This window comes from Emydura macquarii, unplaced genomic scaffold (genome assembly GCF_026122565.2).
Source record: "Emydura macquarii macquarii isolate MOO-44397 ecotype Brisbane River unplaced genomic scaffold, CSIRO-AGI_Emac_v2 contig_2988, whole genome shotgun sequence".
Lineage (NCBI taxonomy): Eukaryota > Metazoa > Chordata > Testudines > Chelidae > Emydura > Emydura macquarii.
The window spans coordinates 4,861,347-4,888,826 of NW_027133125.1; the positions used below are offsets into that span (position 1 = coordinate 4,861,347).

At 58.6% G+C, this 27,480-nt stretch overlaps 1 protein-coding gene across 1 annotated transcript; it reads left to right on the forward strand.

Moving 5' to 3' along the window:
• Positions 1-1,107: 1,107 nt before the first annotated feature.
• Positions 1,108-26,918, forward strand: SLC11A1 (solute carrier family 11 member 1). Its single transcript, XM_067570054.1, has 15 exons — positions 1,108-1,165; positions 7,363-7,490; positions 10,561-10,683; positions 12,967-13,086; positions 14,112-14,218; positions 18,550-18,620; positions 20,795-20,862; positions 21,841-21,996; positions 22,473-22,631; positions 22,950-23,039; positions 23,490-23,609; positions 25,175-25,324; positions 25,487-25,560; positions 25,900-26,053; positions 26,605-26,918. Exons 1-15 carry the CDS (start codon positions 1,147-1,149, stop codon positions 26,701-26,703), a joined length of 1,638 nt encoding a protein of 545 aa, XP_067426155.1. The 5' UTR covers positions 1,108-1,146; the 3' UTR covers positions 26,704-26,918.
• Positions 26,919-27,480: the final 562 nt, after the last annotated feature.

Below are 27,480 nucleotides of genomic sequence, written 5' to 3' on the forward strand. Positions count from 1 at the left end.
GCGGTAAGTTCCTGGAGGACAGGTCCATCAAATGACTAGTAGCCAAAATGGGCAGGGACACAAGCCCATGTTCTGGGTGTCCCTAAAAACCTCTGGCTGTCTCAAGCTGGGCTGGACACGGGATGGGTCACTCGCTAGTTGCCCAGAGCTGGCGCCAGCCTTGGTCAGAGACAAGGACTTGGGCTAAATGGACGATTGATCTGAACCAGTGTGGCCGTTCTTTTGTTCCCAGGTGTGTGTGTCCCTGCTGCTCTATGAGCCCTGCACCGTGTGTGTGTCCCCGTCCGCTCCAGCTGCCCCAGGTGAGCCCTGTGCAGTGTGTGTGTGTGTGTGTGTGTGTGTGTGTGTGTGTGTGTGTCCCAGGTGAGCCCTGTGCAGTGTGTGTGTGTGTGTGTGTCCCAGATGAGCCCAGTGCAGTGTGTGTGTGTGTGTGTCTGTGTGTGTGTGTGTGTTTCCCAGATGAGCCCGAGCAGTGTGTGTGTGTGTGTGTGTCCCAGATGAGCCCAGTGCAGTGTGTGTGTGTGTGTGTCTGTGTGTGTGTGTGTGTTTCCCAGATGCAGTGTGTGTGTGTGTGTGTGTGTCCCAGATGAGCCCAGTGCAGTGTGTGTGTGTGTGTGTCTGTGTGTGTCTGTGTGTGTGTCTGTGTGTGTGTGTGTTTCCCAGATGAGCCCGAGCAGTGTGTGCGCATCCGATGCTGATGAAGCTGCTGGATTCAGTCTGTTTATCCCCAGGCCAGTTGAACTGCCCCCCCCCCCCCCCCCCCCCGTCTCCCAGCCCCGCGCTGAAGGACCCACCCCGGCCCCACCTTGACTCTGCCAGGGCGGGGGCGGCTGAGCCCCCCCCAGCTCAGTGCAGGTCGCAGCCTGCAAGCTCCGGTCCTCGCCCCGCGGGTGTGAGCCTGCGGTGTAGGCGGGGGGGGAAGGGGGGGGACGGACGGGGACATCCCGCAGCGCTGGCTGGGGGGGGGGGGGGGGGGGTTACAAAGCTCTGCTCCCTCCCAGTCCGGGCACTTCCTCCTCGGGCGGGACGGGCCCGGCCAGGAGCGCAGAGAGATCCCGGGCTGGGGGCTGCTTTCCCCGGGGAAGAGAGGCGCCCCCCCCCCGCCCCGCTCGCTCCCTTCCCCGGATCGGGACGCTCGGACCCCACATGGCGCCCCCGGAGCCAGGTGAGCGTCTCCCTCCATCCCCCGGGCCCCGCCTGCCCCCCGCGGTCGCCGGCACCGGCTCCTGAGCTCCCCTGCTGCCCGCCGCCGGTCCGAGCCCCAGGGGAAAGTCCCTGCCTCCAGCCCAGCCCCGTGGCCCCGGGCCGGGGTCTGCCCTGCTGCCGGGGTTGGGGCCAGGCTCCTTGGCAAGGGAATTGGGTGTCCCTGTCCTGAGAAAAGAGCCCCCCCGGCGGGGAGGATCCCACCTGCCGGAAACATGTCCTGCTATGGGGGGTGATGGTCCCCTTGGGAAGGACCCAGCTGGGTGTCCAGGGACAGGGGCGCGGGGACCCGCCCTGGGCCAAGTCGTCTTTCGAAGCCCGATGGGATGTGGGGTTGAGTGGAAGCACCCCCACCTTCCCCCCCCCCCCCCGGCAGCTCCCTCTGGGGGGGCTGCTTTGCCGGCGTGACCAGGTGGTTGTCCGGGAGCCCTGTCAGGCGGGTGCTGGTTCCCCTTCCATATTTCCTCCCCGCTCGGTGCCAACGCAGAGAGATGCTGAGAGCCGGAGCCAGGAGCCACCCACTTCTCTCTCTTTGGTTCCCCTTCTACGGGGAATATCTGGGTCGTTCCTTCCCCTCTGCTGAGTAGCCGTGTGCCCCTCCCCGCCCTAGCCTTCCCTTCAGCCTCGCTCCAGCTGCCCCCAGGTCCCCCTTCCTACCCCCTCTCCTTTGCCCCCCTTCGATGCCCCCTCCTCCTTCCTTTGACCTTCTCTTAACTGCCAAGCCCCACTGGAGTCTGTGGATCCTGGCCTGATCCGCTGCCAGCAACACCCTGCCCAAAACAAATACCAAACCCGAAGGAAACCAAACGGCCTGCAGCTCTCCCGCTCTGATCTCTCTGCTTCTTATTCCTCCCCCCCCACATCCCTACCCCCGGGGGCTGGCTTGTCTATGTAGATTGCTGGCTCTCTGGGGCAGAGACTGCCTCTCACACTGCATCTGTGTGGCAGCTGCTGCTGCAGGGCCCTGATCTTGGTCCTGATCAAGTACCTGAAACGGTGAATTAAAATAGTCACTGATGAATTCTCAGCCATAGGAACCACAGGCATTGTCAGACTGGGCCAAACCGTAGTCCATCTCGCCCTGTCTCCTGTTTCGGACAGTGGCCGGCACCAACTGCTCCGGGGACAAGTGTCAGAATAGCAGCTGTTGGAGAATGTGCCCCCACTTTTACTAGGCAGAGACCAGCTCAGGTCCTGTTAGCAGGAGTTTTTTTGTCAGCAGGCTTGCTCTGCGGAGGCTTGTTACCCACACAGATATCCCGTCCCTTTTTAAATCATGCCGGGTTCTTGGCCTCCGTTGCTTCTTGTGGTGGTGAGTTCCTCAGGCTAATCCCCCTTGTCTGAAAGTTGTCGCCTCTGATCCGTTTTGAACCTGCCGCCGTTTGAAATGCCGGCTGCCATTCTAGTGTGCCCACGGCGCTGGGTGGTGCTCGCCGTCTAAGCGGGGTCTGCCATTGGACCCCCACTTCCCAGCAAAAGCCCCAGTCCGATGGTAGGGAGAAGAACTCAGGGGTCCCGCTCCCATGGGAATGCCGGGGAAAAGCCAGAACTTTGCAGATGCCTGTAAGGAGAATTCTACTGAGCCTATGTATATCTGACTAGCTAACCCAGTGAGGAGGGCTTTAAACTAGGTCTGAAGGGGTTAGGTGACCAAAACCCACAGGTAACTCAAAAAGACCTGGGAGACGGGCTGGAATTTGGGGGGAGCAGGGGTAGGGGAGAGACAGGACAAAACTGGGGGTGAGGGGGGAATCAAATCAGTATCTTAAATGTCTGTATACGAATGCGAGGAAGATGGGGAATAAGCAGGAAAACTTGAGACGCTAGTCAATAAACGCGGCTATGACATCACAGAGATTTGGCGGGATAAGACGCATGACTGGAAGACTGGTGTCGAAGGGGACAGCTGGCTCAGGAGGGACAGGCAGGGAAAAAAGGGAGGGGGTGTTGCCTTATATATTAAAATGTACATACTTGGACTGAGGTTAAGATGGACATAGGAGACAGGCTTGTTGAAAGTCTCTGGGTAAGGATAAAAGGGGTAAAAAACGAGGGTGATGTCCTGGCAGGGGTCTGCTACAGACACCAAACCAGGAAGAAGAGGTGGATGAGGCTTTTTTTTTAAACAACTAACAAAATCATCCAAAGCACAGGACTTGGTGGTGATGGGGGACTTCAGCTACTCCGAGATCTGTTGGGAAAATAGCACAGCAGGGCACAGACTATCCAACACCTTCTTGGAGTGTATTGGAGACAGCTTTTCATTTCAGCAGGTGGAGAGAGCTGCTAGGGGAGAGGCCGTTCTCGATTTGATTTTGACAAACAGGGAGGAAGACAGCTGGCAGCTTTTCAGAGAGACGTTATTAAGGGCACAGGAGCAAACTATCCCACTGCGTAAGGAAGATAGGAAGTGTGGCAAGAGACCACCCGGGCTTAACCGGGAGTTCTTCAGTGATCTAGAAGTCAAAAACGAGTCCTACAAAAAGTGGAAACTAGGTCAAATGACAAAGGATGAATATAAACAAATAACACAAGTATGCAGGGACAACATTAGAAAGGCCAAGGCTCAAAACGAGATTAAACTAGCTAGAGACACAAAGGGTAACAAGAAAACATTCTACAAAGACATTAGAAGCAAGAGGAAGGCCAAGGACAGGGTAGGCCTGTTACTCAATGAAGGGGGAAAAACAATAACAGAAAATGTGGAAATGGCAGGGGTGCGAAATGACTTCTTCGTTTCGGTTTTCACCAAGAAGGTTGGTGGCAGTTGGACGTCTAACACAGCGAATGCCAGTGAAAACGAGGCAGGATCAGAAGCTAAAATAGGGAAGGAACAAGTTAAAAATTACTGATGTGAAAGTTGCCATACTTCTACAAAAAACTTCAAAACCAGACTTCAGAGAGAAACTGCAGAGCTGGAACTGATCTGCAAACTTGACACAGTCAGACTGGGTCTGAACCCGGACTTGGAATGGTTCTCTCGTTACAAGAAGTAATTGTCACTGTTCTCACATTCTCACCTTCTGATCAAGGGTTGTGAATAGGCCTCATCTACTCTAACTGACTGGACTTTGCTTTTATCTACCCTCCCCATTGTTGTTCCTTACCCTTGGACGTATATATATACCCCCGCTCTGATTTCTATTCCTTACATCTGACGAAGTGGGTTACAGCCCACGAAAGCTTATGCCTGCAGAAATTAAATTTGTTAGTCTTTAAAGTGCTACCGGACTCTCGTTGTTTAGACAAGTTAGATGTCTTCAGGTCACCAGGGCCTGATGGAATGCATCCTAGAATACTCAAGGAGCTGACTGGGAAGAGATCTGAGCCATTAGCGATTATCTTTGAAAAGTCATGGAAGATGGGAGAGATTCCAGCAGACTGGAATGGGCAAATATAGTGCCCAGCTACAAAACAGGGAATAAGGAAAACCGGGGGAGTTACAGACCAGTCAGCTTAACTTCAGTACCCAGAGAAATAATGGAGCAAATAATTAAGCAATCAATTTGCAAATTTCTAGAAGATAATAAGGTGATAATTAACCATCAGCATAGATTTGTCAAGAACAAATCGTGTCAAACCAACCTGCTAGCTTTCATTGACAGCATAACAAGCCTTGTGGATAGGGGGAGGCAGTAGATGTGGTATATCTCGACTTTAGTAAGGCCTTAGATACTGTCCCGAATGAGCTTCTCTTAAACAAACTAGGGAAATACAACCTAGGTGGAGCTACTAGAAGGTGGGTGCAGAACTGGTTGGAAAACCGTTCCCAGAGAGTAGTGCTCAGTGCTTCACAGTCATGCTGGAAGGGCAGAACGAGTGGGGTTCTGCAGGGATCGGTTCTGGGTCCGGTTCTGTTCAATATCTTCACCAATGATTTAGATGATGGCATAGAGAGCACACTTTATTAACTTCGCGGACGATACCAAGCCGGGCGGGGTTACAAGTGCTTTGCAGGATAGGATTATAATTCAGAATGATCTGGACAAACAGGAGAATTGGTCTGAGGCAAATAGGATGAAATTCAATAAGGACAAATGCGAAGTGCTCCACTTAGGAAGGAACAGTCGGTTGCACACGTACACAATGGGCAGTGACTGCTGAGGAAGGAGAACTGCGGAAAGGGATCTGGGGTCAGAGTGGATCACAAGCTAAACCTGAGTCAGCAGTGTAATGCTGCTGCAAAAAACGCGAACATGATTCTGGGCTGTGTTAGCAGGAGTGTTGTAAGCAAGACACAAGTAGTAATTCTACCGCTCTGCTCCGTGCTGGTTAGGAGTCTTGTGTCCAGTTCTGGGCGCCACATTTCAGGAAAGATGTGGACAAATTGGAGAAAGTCCAGAGAAGAGCAACAAACATGATGAAAGGTCTAGAAAACACGAGCTCTGAGGCAAGACTGACAGACCTGGGTTTGTTTAGCCTGGAGCAGAGCCGGCTGAGAGGGGACGTGATAACAGCTTCCAAGTACATCAAAGGTTGTTACAAGGGGGAGGGAGAAAAATTGTTCTTCTTGGCCTCTGAGGACAGGACACGAAGCAATGGGCTGAAACTGCAGGAAGGGAGGTTTAGGTTGGACATCAGGAGAAACTTCCTGACTGTCAGGGTGGTTAATCACTGCAATAAATGGCCTTAGGCTGTTGTGGAATCTCCATCACTGGAGATGTTTAAGAGCAGCTTAGACAAACACCTGTCAGGAGTGGTCTAGATATTACTTGGTCCTGCCCTGAGTGCAGGGGAATGGACTAGACGACCTCGCCAGGCCCCTGCCAGCCCTATGGTTCTATGATTCTGTGTGTGTGGATATTCTCAAGAGCAACCCTGAAAGCCGGCCTTGGTTGTCCTTATGTTGCCCTAGGAACGAAGGGAAGGTTGGTTCTGTGTCTGAAGCACGACACCGAGACGCTGAAAAGACGGGTCCCCCCGTGTACCATCGGCCAAATCACTTACCAGTCTGGGGCCCCGTGCCCCTCTGGAAAATGGGGGCAATGCTCCTTCCTTTGTCCGGCTTGTCTCTCGCTGCATTTGTCAGAGCTGGGACTGTCTCTTGCCACGCCCATGTACAAGGTCTACCGGGTGGGGCTTTAATCCTGCCCACGGCCTCTTAATGCCATCAGAGTATAACCGGGAACATCCCCCAAGCCTGGCGCTGCCCGGACAGCCCCTTGCTCTGGGATTAACGAGTCTGTCCTGCAAACGCCTGGTTTAACAGACCCTTCGCCTCCGTTAAAGACAAACCCGGCTCCAGGTTCTGTGCTGTTGGGGTGCGGGGAGGGGGCAGCAGGTAGTGCAGTCAGGCAGAGGAGCGGGGAGGGAAGGCAAGAGGAAGGAATAGACAGGAGGAGTCGGGGCTGGGATTGAACCCTATGCGTTCCCTGCCAACCCTGGGGATAGGTGCCTCAAACCAGGGGCACACACAGTAGCGGGGTCTAGCCCTAAGCCGCAGCCTAGCCCAGTGGCTTGTTCCTAGGGGGTCCCTTGTAGGCGCCCCCTTCTAGGTGCATGCCCCATGTTCCCTCTGGTGCAGAGAGAGGCCCCAGCCCCTGCTGTACCCCCGGGTTGATGCTAGTGGGGCCCACATGAGCCGACGCCGGTGTGAGTCAGCCGCAGTAGCTCTGGCACCTGACACCAGCCTCCTGTGGCTGGATGTCAAGAACCCCTTGCTGGTTCCCGAGGTGACTGGATAGTGACGTGCTGATTTCTCCCCACCCTGGCGCCCCCGGGAAGCTGCTGGCAGTTGAGGTGCACGATACAGGAAGGGGGACCCAGCGGTGCCCGCAGCCACGTGCACGTTACCCACGGGGCGTTTGCACCCCAGATCAGGGGGCGAAAGGAGCAGTTTGCCCCGGGTTCCCCGTTTCAGAGGGCCCCCAAACTGAGTGGGGCTGTGATCCAGCGTGTGGGGTCACAGGCCCCATAGTGCCCCACCACCACCACCAAGCCAAGCCTGAGGTGCACTGCGACCCCGGGTGCCAGGCCGCACGGTGGGGAACCGGGCCCAGCCCCACAGGACAGAAGCCAAGCCATAGTTGTGGGGTGAGTGCTCTTGTGCATATCAGGTGAAAAATTTCTGAGGTACCTCTCCCCCCCCGGATTCCCCCCCGAGGATGCTAGAGCGAAATGGACACATGGGTGAATTCCCCTTTGCTTTGCCTCCCCCAGACAGCGGCGGGTCCCCACAGCGGAATCAGAGGGGCCAGAACTACAGCACCATGGACCCCCCAGAATCGCAGCTGCGCCGGGATCAGACGTATCTGGATGAGAAGATCGCCATCCCGCATGTGGGCGGGGTAGGTGCCACCCGTGTCTCGGCCGTGGGGACTGATCTCCCCTCTGGCCCCCTGGCAATGAGCCCAGCCTGGCGCGGGACGAGCTGCAGGGTGGGGAGGCGTACGGGGCAGTTTGCACTGTTATTAACGCCCATGGAGGGCATTGGTCTCTGGGGCTGGCGGGCTGGCTGCTTCCACAAGCAGAGCAGGCACCTGAAGTGGGGAGGCCGGTAGGGCACCACGTTGGTCATCAGGACTCCTGGGTTCTATTTTATTGCGAGCCAGTCACAGTCCCTCTCTGTGCCTCAGTTTCCCCAGCTGCACCCGGGGGGTGGTGTTAATGCTATTGGCTGGCCTTGCTGAAGTGCTTTGAGATCTCTGGCTGTACCGTGCCTCGTGGAAGCACTGAGCATTGTAACCGTGAGCTAGAACATCCCTGGTCACTAATAATAATTACCTGCACTTCTTCAGTAGCGTTTTTTTTACCTCTGGAAGCTGGGTGGCAAGTTGCATTATCCTCATTTTACAGATGGGGAAACTGAGGCACAGAGCCGTGCGGCGGCCAGTCCAGGGTCACCCAGCAAGTCAGAAGCAGGACTAGGCCCTAGGTCTTCTGCTGCCTGAATCTGAGCATTTACCACTAGGACACACTGCCTCCCCACTCTTGCTTTTCCCTCCCCCCACCACCGTCTCCATGGTCCCACGAGGGGTATCAGGGCAGCATATTGGCCTGTGATCCCTGTCTGAGCCATGTCCACAATGCTTTTCTCCAGTGCCAGAAAGGGGAAATGGAAGGAGTTTCGCTCTGTTTCTTCCAGACCAGATGCTAGTGAGAACAGAGCAGTGCAGAGTGGTTTTGAGTATGTACCAATGAGCGGCTGCCTTGGGACGGTGACCTGCAATATTGAGAATTGGGCGGGGAAAGGCATTTTCCGACATTACGAATTCCGGCCTTGCATCTCCGCTATATTTCCTGGAAGACTGGAGAACTAGCAGGCATGCAGAACATACCCTGCAGAAGTGAAACCAGCTTAGCTGGGCGGGGAAGCGATTCTTACTCAGACTGTTCAGTGCTCTGTTTTCTTAACACTCCTTTAACTCCGATGCCTTGAAGACAGTAAGGAGAAAGGTTCTCCCTGTGAAACGTTTCACAGCCCAACCTCTTTCAGTTAAGACCTGAGGACGCTCCCAGTGCATATTTCTGGGTTTTCCAAGGAATTCTCCATCAAAAGCAGGGAAGACGAGATGTGACAAGGGGGGCTTGGATGCTGGGTTTTCCAGCTTGGCCCGTCTCTACGGGGGGACCGATGGCTCAGGCAGGGGGGTGGGCTGACCTTTCCGTCGGTGGCTCCAAGCCAGCCCGGGAGAGGGATGACCCCCCCAGGTCCTTACACTGCTCCCCTACCGTGCTGCTGTTGTCAGCTGTTCTGGGTGACACGAGCTGCGGGAGGAAGGTCAGACAACGTCCTAGGGGCTAAATCTGCAAATCCCAGGGGGAATTAACCAGCTCCTGACTGGCAGTCCCAGCAGAGAGGACGGGGACCGAATTGGCCGTGGGGCGTGAGCTCCTCTCTGCCCTTAGGATGAGTTTGCCCCCCACGGTTGGGCAGAGGGTGAGGGGTGGGAAACCTGCCCTGTTGCCCTGCTAGGGGACACTAATGGATCCTACCAGCCCAATGGGCTCTGAGGCTGGGACAGGGAGTAACTCTGTGGGGTTTCCCCATCAGACCCCTTTGCCCCACAGCCCCCCCATTCATTGCTACAGGCTGGGCTCTCGTGCCTTTACGGGAGAGCCAGAGCCCCGTGGCCATCTCTCCGTGAGCACCCAGGGGGTGCCATAGGCAGTTCCCACGGGGTGGCCGGGGGGAGCTTTGCCATGGCCAGCTGCATCTCCTGCCCTCTGATGGGGGTGAGGGGCGTGAGTCCAGGGGCCAGTCAGCCCTTGGTGCCATGATCTGGGGCTGCCTGTGTCTACAGCCGCTGGTGCTGGTGGCCCAGGCACGCCCAGGCTGGTCCAATCCCCACTCTCTGGTCAGGACCGGAGAACCCTCGGCCCGCACCATTTTGGGGACATGGAAAGTGAGAGACACGAGACCAGGGAGATGCTGACCTCAGCCCGGGACAGCCCCACCAGGGTTAAGAAGGAGGAACTGGGCAACCTGGGGTGCGTGGGGGCAGGAGGAAGGGAAAGAACTCAGTGGTTGGGCAAAGGGAAGCAGGAGTGGATGTGACGGGCCAGGGCCACGCACAGGCTGGTCTCCACCTAAATTGTAGGTCTCCGTAGCTCCCTTGTCTTGCCCTGCGCCATAGTCAGCTCGACCCAATCCCCAGTGCAGTCGCCGCTCGGCTGTGGAAGAATTCATCCATCAGCCTGGCTGCCGCTCCCGAGGGGGGGGATTTGCTACCCCAGTGGGCCCACCCCCTTCTGGCGCCGGAGGGAGCGTCTGCGCTGTGCCATGGTGCAGCTGTGACCACGGACCCCACCGAGCGGCAGCGGGGATCGAACCCCCCTCACCAGGCCCAAAAGCAGAAGGCCCTGCTGGCCGAGTGAGAGGAGGGCCTGTTGGGATGGGCGGACGGCCGGGCATCGAGACTAGGCCCTGTCTGACATGGTGCATGGGGCAGACCCGGGTCGTGGCCAGCTCCGGCAGCGGGCTCTTCCGGGACAGGTCTGGGAGCGATTCACGGGGCCAAAGCCCCGGGTCTGGTGCGGCTGGTGCCGGGCTCAGTCCTGGCGGGTGGCCGTGCGTTCTGCCGGCTCTCACGTTGCCCTGCCCTCCATCCCCAGCGCTCGCACACCGGAGCCTCCGAGGTTAAATTAGGGGTCTCCGTGTGCCCTGAGACAAGGAGCTGGGCCGCTGGGGGCCGTCCCTAGCCTCTGGCATTATAGCCAGCTTCCTTTAATCGGCTGCGGTCATCCCAGGGGCGGGTCGTGGACCAACAGCTGGGGTAGGGGATGGGGTCGGATGCTGACCTGCTGATCCTGAGATCCTGCGTATCCCATGGCAATCCTCGGTGGGGGGGGGCTCGCCACGGCTGCTTCCCCCGACTCCTCCCCGCCCTAATCTCCCATGCAACTTTCATTTCACAGCCTGGCTTCAGCTTCAGGAAACTCTGGGCTTTCACCGGCCCCGGGTTCCTGATGAGCATTGCCTTTCTGGATCCAGGGAACATCGAGTCGGACCTGCAGTGCGGGGCCGTGGCTGGCTTCAAGGTGAGCGGGGGGGTGATGGCGGGGGGTGGGAGTGCATTGGCTGGCAACACCTGTGCTGGCGTCGGCCGGGAAGAGGAGCATTTTGAACTGCTCATTCCAGCTGCCCGGGGCTAGGACCTGGCTGCTGAGAGCACCGGGCTGGGTCATGGTGGGAGACAAGGAAAGCAGCCTCCATCTGCTACCCACGACAGACCCAGCACGGCTCTCGGGGTGGCGGATGTGCCAGGCTGGCATCTTGGCACTGCTCCGCCCTGGGGCGTTCTGAGCATGCCTCCTCCAATCCCACTGACGCCAGGATGGGGCCCAATAGATGGTGCATGACCTGGGGGTCCACAGTGATCACCCCACCCCCCACGGGGGGGTATTCTCAGGCTGGAAGCTGAGTCTGGCTTCACCTGCCCAGCAAGCCAGGAGCTGCCCCAGCACGCCCAGGTCACAGGCGGGTCCTTCTCGCCGGGGAAACGGAGCAGCAGCGATCCAGTGCTGACGTCACCCCCGCCAGTCACAGCCCCCACCAGCCGGCGTGTCGCAAGAGCCAGGCAGGATGCACCCGGCCCCCCAGCAGCCTGGTGTGAACGCAGCAGTCAGAGCAGAGATGGGGAAAGGCCTCCCGGGCCCATCTGGGGCGCGCCAGGGAACAGCGCCAGGCCGGGGGGTGCATTCCAGTCAAAGAGCGACTGTCCTGAGCGAGGGGGCGCCCAGCCCATCCCAGGGGAGATTCCCCAGCCGAGGTGCTGGAGGGACCCTCTGGACAGCCACTTCCCCCCACTGCCCCTCGGTGGGTCCTTTTATCCCACCCTAAATAACACACTCAGGAGGAATAGTCCTTAGAACTTCGCTGGTGTTTGTCCTCATCCGTCCATCTGTCCACCCCATCCGTCCCACGCTCATCCACCGTTACCGAGACTGTCAGCGCTTTGGGACGGGAGCCGTCCTTCCCCTCCGCGTCTGTGCAGCTCCTGGCACTATGGGGCCATGATCCCAGGGCTGGGGTTCACAGGCTCTGCCATAATACGCGTAATAATCCTGCAGCAAATGCTGCTGTTAAGATAATGAGCCAGCAGGTGTATGCAACGCACCCAGCCAGCCACACAACTGACCCCCAGCTCCTTCCTCACAGCGGGTCTGCTGGAGGAGCAGGCGAGGATGCCTTGGGGTCCGGCTCTGCTGTGGTCAGTTCAAAGTCTGTGGGGTGTGGAGCGGACCGTCCTGGCCTGCCAGGCGATCCCTCGCTCTCCTGGAGCCATGCAGCCTGTGTGCAGGGCCCTGCCCCCGGGAAGTCAATGGAACTTTTACCACTGACTCCAGCGGGGGCAGGAGCCTAGAATCCTAGCAGATGAGGGTTGGAAGGGACCCCAGGAGGTGTCTAGTCCAATCCCCTGCTCAAAGCAGGGCCAACCCCGACTAAATCAGCCAGGCCTTAAAATCCTCTAAGGATGGAGATTCCACCACCTCCCTAGGTAACCCATTCCAGTGCTTCACCACCCTCCTAGCGAAAAACTTTTTCCTAATGTCCAACCTCGACCTTCCCCACTGCAACTTGAGACCATTGCTCCTTGTTCTGTCATCTGCCACCACTGAGAACAGCCTAGCTCCATCCTCCCTGGAACCCCCTTTCAGGTAGTTGAAGGCTACTAACAAATCCCCCCTCACTCTTCTCTTCTGCAGACTAAACAAGCCCAGTTCACTCAGCCTCTCCTCATAAGTCCTGTGCTCCAGCCCCCTCATCATTTTTGTTGCCCTCCGCTGGACTCTCTCCAACTTCTCCACATCCTTGTTGTAGTGGGGGGCCCAAAACTGGACACAATACTCCAAATGCAGCCTCACCAGTGCCAAATAGAGGGGAATAATCACTTCCCGCCATCTGCTGGCAATGATCCTACTAATGTAGCCCAATATGCCGTTACCCTTCTTGGCAACCAGGGCACACTGCTGACTCATATCCAGCTTCTTATCCACTGTGACCCCCAGGTCCTTTTCTGCAGAGCTGCTGCCTAGCTCGTCGGTCCCCAGTCTGTAGCTGTGCATGGGATTCTTCCGTCCTAAGTGCAGGACTCTGCACTGGTCCTTGCTGAACCTCAGCAGATTTCTTTGGGCCCAATCCTGCAGGCTCAGGATCAGGGCCGCCGCGTTTCGGTGAATCAGCCAGTGCTTTGCTGGGTCTGTAGCTCGTGTCTCCTGAGATCTCGGCGGGCGGTGCTGAGCTCGATCCTGGAGACCCGGCTGAGAGGCTGTGTAGGTGCCAGGGCTGCCCCCTGACGGCCTGTCCCTTTCCTGCCCTAGCTGCTGTGGGTGCTGCTCTGGGCAACCATTCTGGGGCTGCTGTGCCAGCGGCTGGCTATCCGGCTGGGCGTCGTCACGGGAATGGACCTAGGGGAGGTCTGCTACCAGTACTACCCGAAGGTGAGTGCCGGGCCGGGCCGCGCCACGGGGCGTAGCCGGAAGCTTCGCCTTGCAGGGGAGGATCTAGGTGAGCGTTGGCTGCTGAGGTCCGGAGAGCAGCGAGCACGGGCTGGGCAGAGGGGCTGGCGGCTCTGGACAGAGCTAGCTACGGTGCGGGACGAATGCATGCACACACAGCCGCGCCGATGCCCCTCCGTCCTGCCCCGCAGCCCCCTGCTATCCCAGCCCCTTCAGAGAACCTGCGGATCATTCCCTGGAGAACTATACAAACTTCAGGGCAGGGCCCCCTGAGCCCATAGGACACGTGGCTGGCGAGAATCCTAGTTAATCTGGGCAGACGGCCCCGGGAAGCGGGGCGAAGCTGAGACGCAGAGCGAGCCCACGCCAGGGCCTTCCAGAGGGCTGACCGGAGCGGGGGGGGGGGTGTTAGCGTTAGGCGCAGTGTATTGTTACCGCACGAAGCTCCCGTTTAGCGCCAATGAACGGCAGGCCCAGACAAACCCCTCGGGAAGCGGGACGCTGTTCCCCCGGCAGGACGCGCTGCAAGCGTGGGTGAGGGATCCAATTGCATATTATACCCCAGAGGAGAGAGGCTGTTTATCATGAGGTCCCAGTGACTCCTTAATGACCCCCCCACCCCAGAGAGCCAGACCTGACCCCTCCCCCCCCCCCACTCTGACTACTTGCAGCAAAAGGGCAGCCGGATGCAAGGGGCACCAGGGGCTCTGGTGGGTTAGAGCTGGGGAAGCTGGGAGGGGGGGACTCCTGGGTCTGTTCTCAGCTCAGAGGGGGCAGTGTGTTGTTAGAACAGCGGACTGGGAGCCAGGACTCCTGGGTTCTATTCCAGGCCTGTGCCTGGCACCGGGCATGGCTCTGTGCCTCAGTTTCCCCAGCTTTCACAGGGTGGGAATAATACCTGCCTCCCAGGGGTGTTGCTTGGCTTAATAAAGGGCTCCGAGGTGCCTGGCTATGCCAAGCCCCAGCCAGCTGGTTCCTGATTGTGGTGCTGGCTCCCGTTGCTGCAGGTTCCGCGCTGTCTGCTCTGGTTCATGATCGAGGTCGCCATCATCGGCTCCGACATGCAGGAGGTGATCGGGACGGCCATCGCCTTCAGCCTCCTCTCGGCCGGCCGGTAACGCCCCCGGGCTGCAGCCACGGATACTCATGTGCACTAGGGGAGCCGGGCCTAGAACCTGGGGACCTTCGGCCCCCCCTGTACACGTCTGTTTGCCACCTCAGTTAAAGGATTGTGAGCCAGGCAGGATTAGTGAGATATCTCAGAGCTGGGCTCAGAGACACAGCTTGAGGCTCAGTCAGTCCCGGGCCTTCTCACAGACTCAGAGACGCTAAGGTCAGAAGGGACCAGTGTGATCATCTAGTCTGATCCCCTGCACAACGCAGGCCACAGAACCTCACCCACCTGCTCCTATAATAGACCCTGACCTGGGACGGGGTTACTGCCGTCCTCAAATCCTGGTTTACAGACTTCAAGGTGCAGAGAATCCACCACAAGTGACCCGTGCCCCGTGCTGCAGAGGAAGGTGGAAAAAAACCCCAGAGCCTTTGCCAATCTGCCCTGGGGGAAAATTCCTTCCCAGCCCCACATATGGCGATCAGCTAAACCCTGAGCATGTGAGCAAGACTCACCAGCCAGACACCTGGAAAGAATTCTCTGTAGTAACTCAGAACCCCCCATCTAATGTCCCAGCACAGTCCATTGGCATGTCTAGCACCAGCAGTCACAGATCACTCAATTGCTGAACTAGGCTGGCCCATCAGACCATCCCCTCCAGAAATGTACCAAGCTCAGTCCTGAAGCCAGCTCGGTGTCTTGCCCCCACTGCTCCCCTTGGGAGGCTGTTCCAGAACTTCACTCCTCGGATGGTTAGAAACCTGCCTCTAATTTCAAGTCTAAAGCTCCTGCTGGCCAGTTTATATCCATTTGTTCTTGTGTCCACACTGGCGCTGAACTTAAATGATTCCTCTCCCTCCCTAGTATTTCTCCCTCTGATGTATTTATCGAGAGCAATCAGATCTCCCCCCAGCCTTCTCTTGGCTGGGCTAAACAACCCAAGCTCTTTGAGTCTCCTCTCATAAGGCAGGTTTTCCATTCCACGGATCATCCTAGCAGCCCTTCTCTGCTCCTGTTCCAGTTTGAATTCATCTTTCTTAAACAGGGGGGACCAGAACTGCACACAGTATTCCGGATGAGGTCTCACCACCGCCTTGTGTAACAGTGCTAACACCTCCCTGTCTCTGCTGGAAATACCTCGTCTGATGCATCCAAGGACGCATTAGCTTTTTTCATGGCCACATTACAATGGCGGCTCATAGTCATCCTGTGATTAACCGATACACCCAGGTCCTTCTCCTCTTCTGTCACTGCCAACTGATGCGTCCCCAGTTAATAGCAGAAATTCTTGTTATTAGTCCCTAAGTGCATGACCTTGCACTTTCTGCTATTAAATTTCATCCTATTTCTGTTACTCCAGTTTACAAGGTCTTCCAGGTCTCCCTTTACTAGCACACTCCCACTTTTTGTGCCAAGGTCAGTAATAAAAAGGTTAATAAGATTGGTCCCAAGACCGATCCCTGAGGAACTCCACTAGTCACCTCCCTCCAGCCTGACAGTTCACCTTTCAGTGTGACCCGTCGTAGTCTCCCCTTTAACCAGTTCCTTATCCACCTTTCAATTTTCATATCAATCCCCAGCTTTTCCAATGTCACTAATAATTCCCCAGGGGGAACCATATCAAACTCCTGACTGAAATCCAGGTAAATTAGATCCACTGCATCCCTTTGTCTAAAAATCTGTTATCTTCTGTAAAAAGGAGATCAGGTTGGGCTGGCATGATCCACCTTTTGTAAAGCCAGGTTGTATTTATCCCAATTATCATTAACCTCGATGTCCTAAACTACTTTCTCTTTCAAAATTTTTTCCAAGAACTTGCATACCACTGAGGTCAAACTAACAGGCCTGTGGTTACCTGGATCACCTTTTTTCCCTTTCTTTAAAACGGGAACTATGTTAGCAGTTCTCCAGTCATCCGGTGCAGCCCCTGAGTTTACAGATTCATTAAAAATCCTTGCTAATGGACTTGCAATTTCATGTGCCAGTTCCTTTAATATCCTTGGATGGAAATTATACGGCCCCCCGATTTAGTCCCATTGAACTGTTCGTGTTTGGCTTCTACCTCGAATGTGGTAATTTCTACCTCCATATCCTCATTGCCATCAGCCCCCTGCCACTATCCCCAAGATCATCATTAGCCCCATTAAAAACGGAGGCAAAGTATTTGTTCAGATATTCGGCCATGCCTAGATTATCCTTAACCTCCACCCCATCCTCAGTTCCACTTCTTCTTGCTTGGTTTTCTTCCTGTTTATCTGGTTACAGAACCTTTGACTATTAGTTTTAATTCCCTTTGCAAGGTCCAACTCTGCTTGGCTTTTGGCCTTTCTCACTTTGTCTCTGCATGTTCTGACCTCCAAGAGGTCGCTTTCCTTGCTGATCCCTCCCAACTTCCACTCCTTGTAGGCGTTCTGCTTTCTCTTCATCGCCTGTCTGAGATGTTTGCTCATCCAGCTTGGGCTACAACTCTTGCCTGTGAATTTTTTCCCCTTCCTTGGGATGCAGGCTTCAAATAGCTCCTGCAACTTTGACTTGAAGTAATTCCAAGCCTGCTCCACCTTTCGATCCATGAGTTCTTCAGTCCAGTCCACCTCCCCCAACTAATCCCTTCATTTTTTAAAGTTAGCCCTTTGGAAGTCAGAGACTCTAGTCACAGATCTATCTTTGTTTATCCTTCCATCTAGTGTGAACTGAATTAGCTCATGGTCGCTCAAACCAAGGTTGCCCCCCTACAACCAGCTCTTCTATGAGGTCCTCACTGCTCACCCGTACCAAATCTAAAATGGCATCCCCTCTTGTTGGGTCAGTAACTATTTGGTGAAGAAATCTGTCAGCTGTCACATCCCGGAAAATCTGAGCCCTATTATTACTCCTAGCACTTGTCCTCCAGTCTATACCTGGGAAGTTAAAGTCTCCCATAATCACACAGTTCCCAGTAGTATTTACTTCATGAAAGCCTTAAAGAGGTCTCTGTCCATGTCCAAATCGGATCCCAGGGGTCTGTAGCACACCCCAAGCACTATCGCAGGGGACACTCTAGTCGTTTTCTTCCCCAGTGTGATTTTTACCCAGACTGACTCTGTCTTATCCATTGCATCACTTCTAATTTCTTTACAGTTTACCTCATCACCGATACACAACGCTACTCCACCACCTGTGCCTTTATTTCTGTCTTTCCTAAAACGCACACACCCTTCAATACTTGTACACCAGTCGTGACGACTATTCCACCAGGTTTCTGTTATCCCTACAGTATCTGGTTTCACTTCCTGCACCAGTAGCTCTAGTTCCTCCATGTTGTTACCCAGCCTCCTCGCATTGCTGTAAAACAGCTTCATTTTTGCTGTTTGGCTTCATTCACGTTCATTACCTGATTCGGCCCAGTCATTCTACTGCCAATAGCTCCTGTCAGCCTGGTGTCTACACCACCCTTCCTCCTAATGTCCAGTCTGCTCCCCACGGCTGTGTCCTTTCTCACTTCATTTCCCTTCCTTTCCATGCTAAAATCAGGCCTGGAGGTGACCTGGGCATCTCCCAACCATCTCCCCCAGCTCCCCGGTTTAAAGCTCTTTTAGTCAGTTGTGCCTAGAAGTGCATTTCCCGCCCTACTCAGGTGACATCCATCCCAGGAGAACAGTCCTGTGTCCATGAATGCCTCCCAGTGACCAGACATCCCAAAGCCAACTCATAGCACCACTGCCTGAGCCCTCTGCTGATCATCAGAATCTTGTCCGGCCTTTGTTGTCTTCCTCTAGGGACAGGCAGAATCCCCCTGAAAATCTCCTGAGCCTCGATTTCCTTCAGAGTGTTCCCCAGCCTGGCCCACAGACGGATTTTAGTCGCTGCCAAACCAGGCTGCGTTCAGACCAGACCCCTCCAAAGCCGGGTCGCCCGTCACCCAGAGTCCTGCGCCAGCCCTGCTCCATCACGGGCCATCTTTGAATCAGGATCGGATGTGCTCCTGAAAGATCAGCTCCAGTGCAAACAGGAATGAATGCAGGAAAGGCCTGCCCCCTGCGTTATACGGGAGGTCAGACTGAATGGTCACAGCAGCCCCCGTGCAGCCTGCTCTTAAAGCCAGATCTGGGGGGCGTGGATTCACCCCCCCTTCCCTGAATGCTTGTGCACCAGAGACAGAGTCCCTGGGCAAGCAAAAGCTCAGCTGAGCATGTCACAAGCAGGGATGAACCCCCCCTTCTCCCCGCACCTTCCTCTAGCAATGGAAGGGGGCTGCTTGTCTTCCCAAAAGGCTATTCCAGCACCAGGCGGTGTCAGGAATGAGCTGCCCCCACCCTTGTCATAGCACTAACCTCTGTGATTTCCCCCCCTAGCATCCCGCTGTGGGGCGGAGTCCTCATCACCATCATCGACACCCTCTTCTTCCTCTTCCTGGATAAATACGGTAAGATCCTGCTAACAAGGGCTGGGGAGGGAGGGCTGCGGGAGCTGCCTGCCCTGTTGAGATGGAGGGTGCTAGGTAAGGAAGCTGTGGAACTGAAGCAAGGTGTTTTTTTCCCAGGCTGGTCAGTTTCACACTCTCTTTCTAGTCAGTTTCATGCTGCCCTCCCCAGTGGCTCATGCAGAGTGGTCATCTGCGCTGCCAATCCTCCCGGCCTGCTGCTATTTGTAGCCCAGCCCCAGCCTCTCCCCGACTCTTTTAAAAAACCAGCTCAATGTTTAACAAAAGACTCCAGTCCCCGCCCTGCTCCCTGCATCGACCCAGCCAGGACCCAAGTCAGCGGGAGGCAACTGCTCAGCGGGATGGAACGGAGACACAGGGGGCCCGGTGAGATCTGCTCCGTGAGGGCTGCAGACCGTAACGGAGCGAGGGGGCATCTGACACAGCCTGGCCCATCTCTGCACCGTGCAGACTGCAAGGGACCAATCTGATTGTAATGGCCGGGGCCCAAAAACTGGGAGAGGGCTAATAAAATTTGTGGATGACACAAAGTCGGGAGCTATTACCAGTATGGAGGAGGACTGGGATATCATACAGGAAGATTTGGACCACCTTGAATACAGGAGTGATAGAAAGAGATAAAACTGTCATAGTGCAAAGTCATGCACATAGGGACAAACAACAGGAATTTCTGCTATAAGCTGGGGACGTGTCAGTTGGCAGTGACAGAGGAGAAGGACCTGGGTGTATCGGTTGATCACAGGATGACTATGAGCCGCCAATGTGATGTGGCTATGGAAAAGGTTAATGCGCCAGGTGAGATATTTCCAGCAGAGACAGGGAGGTGTTAGCACTGTTATACAAGGCGCTGGTGAGACCTCATCTGGAATATTGTGTGCAGTTCTGGTCCCCTCCCATGTTTAAGAAAGATGAATTCAAACTGGAACAGGTGCAGAGAAGGGCTGCTAGGATGATCCGTGGAATGGAAAACCTGCCTGATGAGAGGAGACTCAAAGAGCTTGGCTTGTTTAGCCTAATGAAGAGAAGGCTGGGGGGAGATCTGATTGCTCTCGATAAATACATCAGAGGGAGAAATACCCGGGAGGGAGAGGAATCATTTTAAGTTCAGCGCCAGTGTGGACACAAGAACAAATGGATATAAACTGGCCAGCAGGAGGTTTAGACTTGAAATTAGACGCAGGTTTCTAACCATCCGAGGAGTGAAGTTCTGGAACAGCCTCCCAAGGGGAGCAGTGGGGGCAAAACACCGAGCTGGCTTCAGAACTGAGCTTGACACATTTCTGGAGGGGACGGGATGTGAGGCTGCCCACAATGGCGTGGAGCTGATCTGCAGTTGCTGGCAGCAAATATCCAGTGATGGGACACTAGATGGGCTCTGAGTTATTACGGAGAATTCTTTCCCCGGTGTCTAGCTGCTGGGTCTTGCCCACATGCTCAGGGTCTAACTCGGTGGTCCCCAGACTGTGAGGCATGCCCCCTTAGGGGGCGCAGAGGAACGTCCGGAGGGTGTGACGGGGCCCAGGGCAGCTGTCATGAGGAGGCCGGGAGGGACTGCCACTCAACCCCTCTCTGCACCTAGCTCCTCTCCGCTCCTGACCCCTGGCTCCCAGCCCCGCCTGCCAGCCCCTGCTCGTGGCTCCTGTCCCAGGGGATGCGGACACATTCTATTACTGGGGGGGAGGGGGCATGAGAGGAAAAATTGGGGGGTTTCTGGTCTAACTGATGGCCATATTTGGGGTCAGGAGGGAATTTTCCCCAGGTCAGACTGGCAGAGACCCTGGGGGTTTTTCTCTTTCCTCTGCAGCGTGGGGCCCGGGCGACTGGCTGGTTTGAACCAGAGCCAAGGGGGGCCTCTCTGTAACGTGCAGCCTTAAAATCAAGTTTTGCGGAGTTCAGTGACTCAGCCCCAGTTCGGGGCCTGATCCAGCCGTGGGTGGGCTCGGTTCCGTGGCCGGCGAGGTGCAGCCTGGGTGATCCCGACGGTCCCTCCTGGCCTTACAGTCGCTGAGTCTGTGGGATGCAATTGGGCAGAGCTGGGCCCCCCGAGCCAAACGTGCATTTAGGGCCCTGCCGCCTGGTCCCAGGGGCTGGGTTCGCGCTGCCTGTCTGAGCCCGGCTGCAGCTTGGAGCTCTCCCGCTCTCCTTGTCCCCTCCAGGGCTGCGGAAGCTGGAAGCCTTTTTCGGACTCCTTATCACTGTCATGGCGGTGACCTTTGGCTACGAGGTAAAGAGACATTCCCCGACTCCTTTGTTCTTCCCGCTGCCTGGCCCAGCCCTTTTGTAGGGGCAGGGGACGAGCCGCCCAGATTTCAGGGCACAGAAATACTCGCGGGCCATATCCCGGGCAACCCCGGCAGATAACCCCGTTCACAGAGGCGTCTAGCTCCATCTTGAACCCGGCTAGGTTTCTGGTGCTGGAGGAAGCGCGGGTGCGCAGCGAGCGCGCAGAGCTGGGGCTATGAGCTGTCTGCCTTGCGGCGGGGCCGCGGGTGCAGTTCTGAGCTGATCTCACAGGCGTGGAGGGTCAAAGAGAAATCTCTGTGCCCAGGGCGCTGTTGGAGCCAGGAGGGACGTCTCTGCTGGGCGTGGGGGCGTTCGGAGGGAGAGCGGACAGGCGCGTCTTTCGTCTCGCCTGGGCCGGAGTTCGCGTTGCCTCCTGCCTTGGGCTGGGGTCTTTGTCTGGCTGACAAGCTAAGCAGGGTGACAACTGAGCGTTAGAGACCGGGGACTTTCTTGCAGAGCGGGCTGCTGGCCCCAGCATCCTGGCGAGGGCCCGTCGTAGCACAGAGCCCCCGTGGTTTCAGGTGGGGCGAGGATTCTTGCGCATGGCCCCTGCCCGAACACGGGTTCTGGAGCTGCCGGGACCTCATCCAGCCCAGGAGGGACCCCTGTGTCATGGAGCTGGGAGGGGGAGACCGGACTAATGGGAGCTCTGACCGGGATTGCTTGCTCGGAGCCGCTTTGCCTTGGGCAGACCTTCCCAGCGGCCATCGATAGCAGGGGGGCCGTGGAGCCTGAAGGGTGTTCCCCCCCACCCCCCCCGGGAGCTGTTTTGTGGGATACCTGGTGTGGGCAGGGTCTGTATCGCCCCTGTGGGAATCTCGCCTCGGCCGGCCCATGGGGATTTGCCAGCGGGCGCCGCGGGTCCCTTGCGTCCGGGCGGGACCCAGCTTCTGCCCGCTCTCCCCTGCTCTGTCCCCAGTACGTGGTGGTAAAGCCTGACCAGAAGGAGGTGCTGAAGGGCATATTCTTCCCCTACTGCCGCGGCTGCGGGCGGGAGGAGCTGCTGCAGGCCGTGGGCATCGTGGGCGCCATCATCATGCCACACAACATCTACCTCCACTCCTCCCTGGTCAAGGTGAGGCCGGGGGGGGGGCGGGCGCCCCGCCGTGGGCACCAACCAGCTGCCCTCCCCCCTTCGTCCTCGGGGTCTCGGCCATAACCCGCAGGGAGTCCGGGGTGCTCACCGGAGGGGGGGGTCACAGCCACCAGCAGCATTAGGAGGCCGGGGGTGCAATACCTGAACCCACCAGAGGGGGCGACGTTGCCCGGCTCCAGCTTGGGGGATGCGGTGGGCGGATGATGGGAACGAGTGGGCGATGCTCAGTCTATGGCAGAGTGGGTGGGAATGTGGGGGGACCACGAGACAGATGCCCGGCTCTGGTGCATCAAGCCCATGCCCCCTCCTGCCCCCCCCCCCCCCCCCCGGCCTGTGCCCCACACCCTGCCCTCCCCCACCGGGAGCCAGTAGCCCTCTCCCGGGCCCTGGCGTGGCCGGCGGCGCGGGGGATCCGGGCTGGGGGCTGCGTGACCCGCCCTGTGCCCCCCGCCCAGACGCGTGAAGTGAAGCGCTCCGAAAGGCGGGAGGTGAGCGAGGCCAACAAGTACTTCCTGATCGAGTCCTGCATCGCCCTCTTCGTCTCCTTCCTCATCAACCTCTTCGTCATGGCCGTCTTCGGCCAGGCCTTCTACCACCGCACCAACCAGGACGTGGTGAGTGCCGAGCCGCTGGGGGCAGGGTTGGGGGGCGGGATTCCCTCCCACACGTGGCCCCCTGGACTTCCCCAACGCCTGCCGTGCTCGCTGAACAGCGGCTGGCGTCACCCTGCCTGCACTTCCTGGGAGGGAGGATGTGGCCATCGGGCGGTGTTAAGGTTAAGGACAGGGAGGCAGGGAGGAGTGGGCAGCGGATTGCACCGCCCACTGTAGGGCTGGCCTGCACCGGCCCCCACCAGCGCTGCCCCCCCCCAGATTCCTCACTTGCCAGGCAGCCTCCTGACCGATGAGACCCCCCCGCCCCGTGTGTTTCAGTACAACCAGTGCGTCAACAGCAGCGTAAGCCACTACGCCCCCATCTTCCCCAAGAACAACGAGACCGTCTCCGTGGACATCTACCAAGGGGTGAGTCAGGGGCACAGACACCCCCCCTGTCCTGGGGGCTGGGGCTGGGCCACCGGGGGGGGGGTGCATGTGGGGCTCGGTGGCACAGAGAAAGCCTGAGCCCCATGGGGCGGGCGGGGGGGTCTCCCAGGGCAGGCTCTTTTCCTGGCAGTGCCTGTCACCGCACCCCAGTGCCCACAAACCCACCCCCTCCCAGGGCCCTGCTGGAGCCGTCAGGGCCCCTTCCATTCCCCCCGCCGCAGACACACACACACACACACGTGTACCCCCATCCCACCTCCTGCCACCTCCCTGCCAGCTGAGAGCCGGTGCTGTTCCCCCTCGGGCAGAGGGGTCGCGGCTGGGCTGCCTCCTGCTGCCCCTACCTGTCAGCCTGGCGCGGGAGCAGACCCAGGCCCGCCCCGCGGGGGAGGACCCTGCTAACCCGGGCACTGCTCCGTCTCCCTCCAGGGCGTCATCCTGGGCTGCTACTTCGGTTCCGTGGCTCTGTATATCTGGGCCATTGGGATTCTGGCAGCGGGGCAGAGTTCCACCATGACCGGGACCTACGCTGGCCAGTTTGTCATGGAGGTGAGAGACAGGGGCTGGGCCGGGCTGGGGCGCGGCTGGGAGCAGACCCAGCCCTTCCCGGAGGCCCGTTGGCTTCTGCACGACGGAAGCTTCCATTTGTGCAATGACGTTTATTGCTTCTCGCTGTGACCCTGCGCTGCCTGAGTCTGTAGAGAGCCTGTCCCCAGCCACCACCCTGAGCTCTTGTGACCCCCGAGAACTTTCTGCAAGAGTCGGGGGTGTCCCGGCCCAATTCCAGTCTGCAGAACCCAGGTCGCCTCTCTAAAACTCCCCCTGCGCTTTCCCTTGGCGACGCCAACCCGCCACCTCCCCTCTTCAAACCTCTCGGGCTGAGATGTTGCGCACGGCTGCTGCGCTCCGCCCCAGAGGTGGCTGCATTTCAGCAGCGGGTCAAGCGAGCTCTGTGTCTGGAGCTTGCGGCTGGGTTGTAATCGCTGCAGGAGGAGAGCAATGTGCTTTCCGGTGTCGCAGTGACATCTAGGGCCGGCTGGGGGCACTGCACAGACGTAAACAGTTCTGTCCCAAAGCAAAGGTTTGCGCGTCCAGCCCTGCACACAGCTGTTCTCCCTGTCCCAGCAGCCCCTCAATCCCGACCTGCAGCCCCCCTGCCAGCCCAGCCCTGGGCTCCCCCCACCCCTAACCCTGCCGGTGCCCCTCAATCCCGACCTGCAGCGCCTTCTGCATTTCACAAAGCGTTTCCTCCGCAATGGCAGGGCCAGGCCTGGCTGTCCCTGAGCAGGATCCTTCCTCGCTTTGGCCAGGCCTTCCCTGGGATTAAAAAGCAGGCGTGGAACCACGTGTGGGCTCCTGCGTTAACTCGCCCAGTGTGGAGGAGGCAAGCAGGCGCTTTAACCCCCCTTCCGCAGGAGTTAGCGTCTGCTGGAAACACGGCTTTGTTCCTAGTGTGGACGTGGCCCTTGCAGCCGCACCGTCCCGCCCCACCCAGGGGCAGGTTCCCCTGGAAAGGGAAGCTGGTTTTCTCTGAGATCCTGGGGCTCGGGGGGGGGGGCGGTGTTACTGGGATGGGGGGGTCGCTATTTAGCCCGGGATGCTTCGGGGCTTTACGGCCCGATCCTGCCGCTCCCATCACAGCCACGCCGGCTGCCGGGAACGAATCGCGAGCGACGCGATGTCTAAGGAGAATAATGCCCAGTGTCAGCCCCAGCCCGGGGAGCAGGCACTGGGGGGGGAATCCGGCCACTTGAGAGTCGTACCCCGAGATCGGGAGTCACTGCCAGCCCCCCACAGCCGGGACGCCCGCTGCCAGCCTGGGGAGTGAGCCAGGGCCCCCCTCCCCCCGCTGTAGCCCCCCAGGCCTGGGGAGGGTGAAGAGCCCTAAGAGAAGCAGTGGCGAGGCTGGGTGCTGCCGGGGGGCTGATGGGGGGGGGCTGTGTGGACAGCAGGGTCTGAGCAGATGGGGTGAGTGAACGGCCGGCGGTGGGGGCCGCTGAGGTAGAGGGCTGAGCCGAAGGGGAGCCCCATGCTAGGCCTCTCCCCCAGCACCTGTGCCTGGCGGCGTTCTCACTCACTGACAGTCCCCCCCCGCCCCGTGTCCATCCGCCCAGGGGTTCCTGCAGCTGCGCTGGTCCCGCTTTGCTCGTGTGCTCTTCACCCGCTCCTTCGCCATCCTCCCCACCGTCTTCATCGCCGCCTTCAAGGACGTCAGCCACCTGACGGGCATGAACGACCTGCTCAACGTGCTGCAGAGCATCCTGGTGAGACGCCCGCCCGCAGCCCGGGCACAGCTGGTTCGGGGACTGGGGGGGGGAGAGGCCCAGAGGCCCGGCATGGTGCTGGGGGCTCGGGGCAGGCAGCCGGGAGGGCGAGCGTCAAGGGGGCAGCGTCCCCTCCCCTCTCACCCTGCCTCTGCCTTGCAGCTGCCCTTCGCCGTCCTCCCCGTCCTCACCTTCACCAGCATGCGGCCGCTCATGCAAGAGTTTGCCAACGGCGTGTGAGTATCTCGCGGGGCTGGGGGGGGGCCGATGGCTGGGGCGCAGGCAGCCTTCCCGGGGCACCCTGCACTTGGATCCTCCCCCCAAAAAAACTGCCCCCCCCGCTGAAATTAACGAGCAACGGGACCCCGGCACCTGGAGGTGTTTTGGGGGGGTCGGAAAAACGTTCGACGCCAGCCCCAAACGGCTGGGCCCCGGGCACCTCTCGGGACTTGGGGGGGGTGGTTCCTCTCGGCTGGGCGGGTCACAGAGGGGGGCGGGAGGCAGGGCAGAGTGGGGCAGAGAGGCAGAGGGCAGGGGGGCCGGGGCTGGGCTCACGGGTGCTCTGGTCTCCGCAGCGTCGGGAAGTTGCTGATGATCCTCATCACCGGGCTGATCTGTGCCGTTAATCTCTACTTCGTGGTGATCTACATCCCCACGCTGGGCAGCCTCGCCTACTACGTGCCCCTGGCCTTCGTGCTGGCCGCCTACGTGGCCTTCACCGCCTACCTGGTAGGGCGCGGGGAGCGGTCCTGTGCTCTGGGGCTGGGGGGTCGGGTCCTGGGCTGAGAATCCCGGGGGCAGGGAGGGGATTTGGGTTCTGGGGGTTCTCTGCCCAGCCGTGCATGTCCCTCCCCAGGAACCCCCCAACGGTTCTAAGGGGCCCCCCTACTGGTCAGAGAGGGGGACCACGGGGGACTCCCCACAGCAGAGAGCCGGTGGTCAGAGCGAGCCAGGGCGGCTGGGTTCAGCGACACACCAAAACCACTGGGTTTTCAGGGCTCCAGAGTCAGGCTGGGGGCTGGTCAGAGCCGGCAGATCCAAACCTGGGGCGGATCAGAACCAGCTGCCACGTTAGCCAAGCCCAAGGCCCCAGTTGACGGTTGGCTTGGAGCACGGCCGGCTCAGCGCAGGGGCTGGACTCTGGGGCAGAGAGCGAGTGGGGGTCACTAGGCCGTCTCCGTCTCCCCCCCCCCCCCCCGCAGGCGGCTCTGTCCCCCCCTCCCGCCCCGCCGTCTCTCCCATTCAGCGGCTCATCCGGTTCCCCGTTTGCCCCCCTGCAGATCTGGACGTGCTGCATTGCACATGGCGCCGGCTTCCTGGCCTGCGGACGCCACAGCCAGTTCTCCTACGGGCTCCCCGTCGGTGACCGGCCGGACTAGGCAGGGCCCCGGTGACGGGCTGTGCCCCGGGCCCTGCCAGGCGCTTGCGCTACGGGGCTCCGGCCACCTCTGGCTTTGTCGACATCCCAGGAGAGAACAAGCCTCGTCTCCACGCGGCCACCGGCAGGAACGGGGCTCAGGGCGGGGTTCCCGGTTCCCCGCCCAGCCTGACTCCCTCTGTTCCAGTCCTGGCTCCCCCCCCCCCCCCCGACCCCCCCCCCCCCCCCCCGTCACACACTCTGCTGGTGCCCCTCAATCCCGACCCGCAGCCCCTGTTTAAGGTCCAGATCCGCCATGTGCAATAATGACCCTACGTTCACACTGAGAATGCAGGGAACCCGGCCCCCGGGGGATCCCACTTGCTGGCCAAGATTGGGGGGACGGGCTGGGAGGGGCCGGTAGCTGTTGGCTGGAGTAAAAGCCTGCAGCAACCTGGCCGGAGACTCGGCAGAGAAGGAGTTAAAGTAGCAGCCCCTGCCGGCCAGGGCACCTTCTGGTTTGTTAATAAACTTGATTGTAAGGGTCTCCTACAGGAGGGTCTGGTCATTGGCTGATGCGAGCCCCCACGGACGGAGCAGACAGGAGCCGGCCCTGGAGCTGAGCCAGTCCCACGGGCCAGCTTGGGCAGCCTGGGTAGCCGGCGGGTTGGGCCTCCCTCGAAGAATCCAGTGGCATCCTTCAGTTTTGGCCAAAGGTCATTTCCCAGAATAGGCCCATTTCCCGTGTTCCCATCCCCCCCCATCCCAAGCAGGTCCCAGGGCATCCTGGGATGCAGCC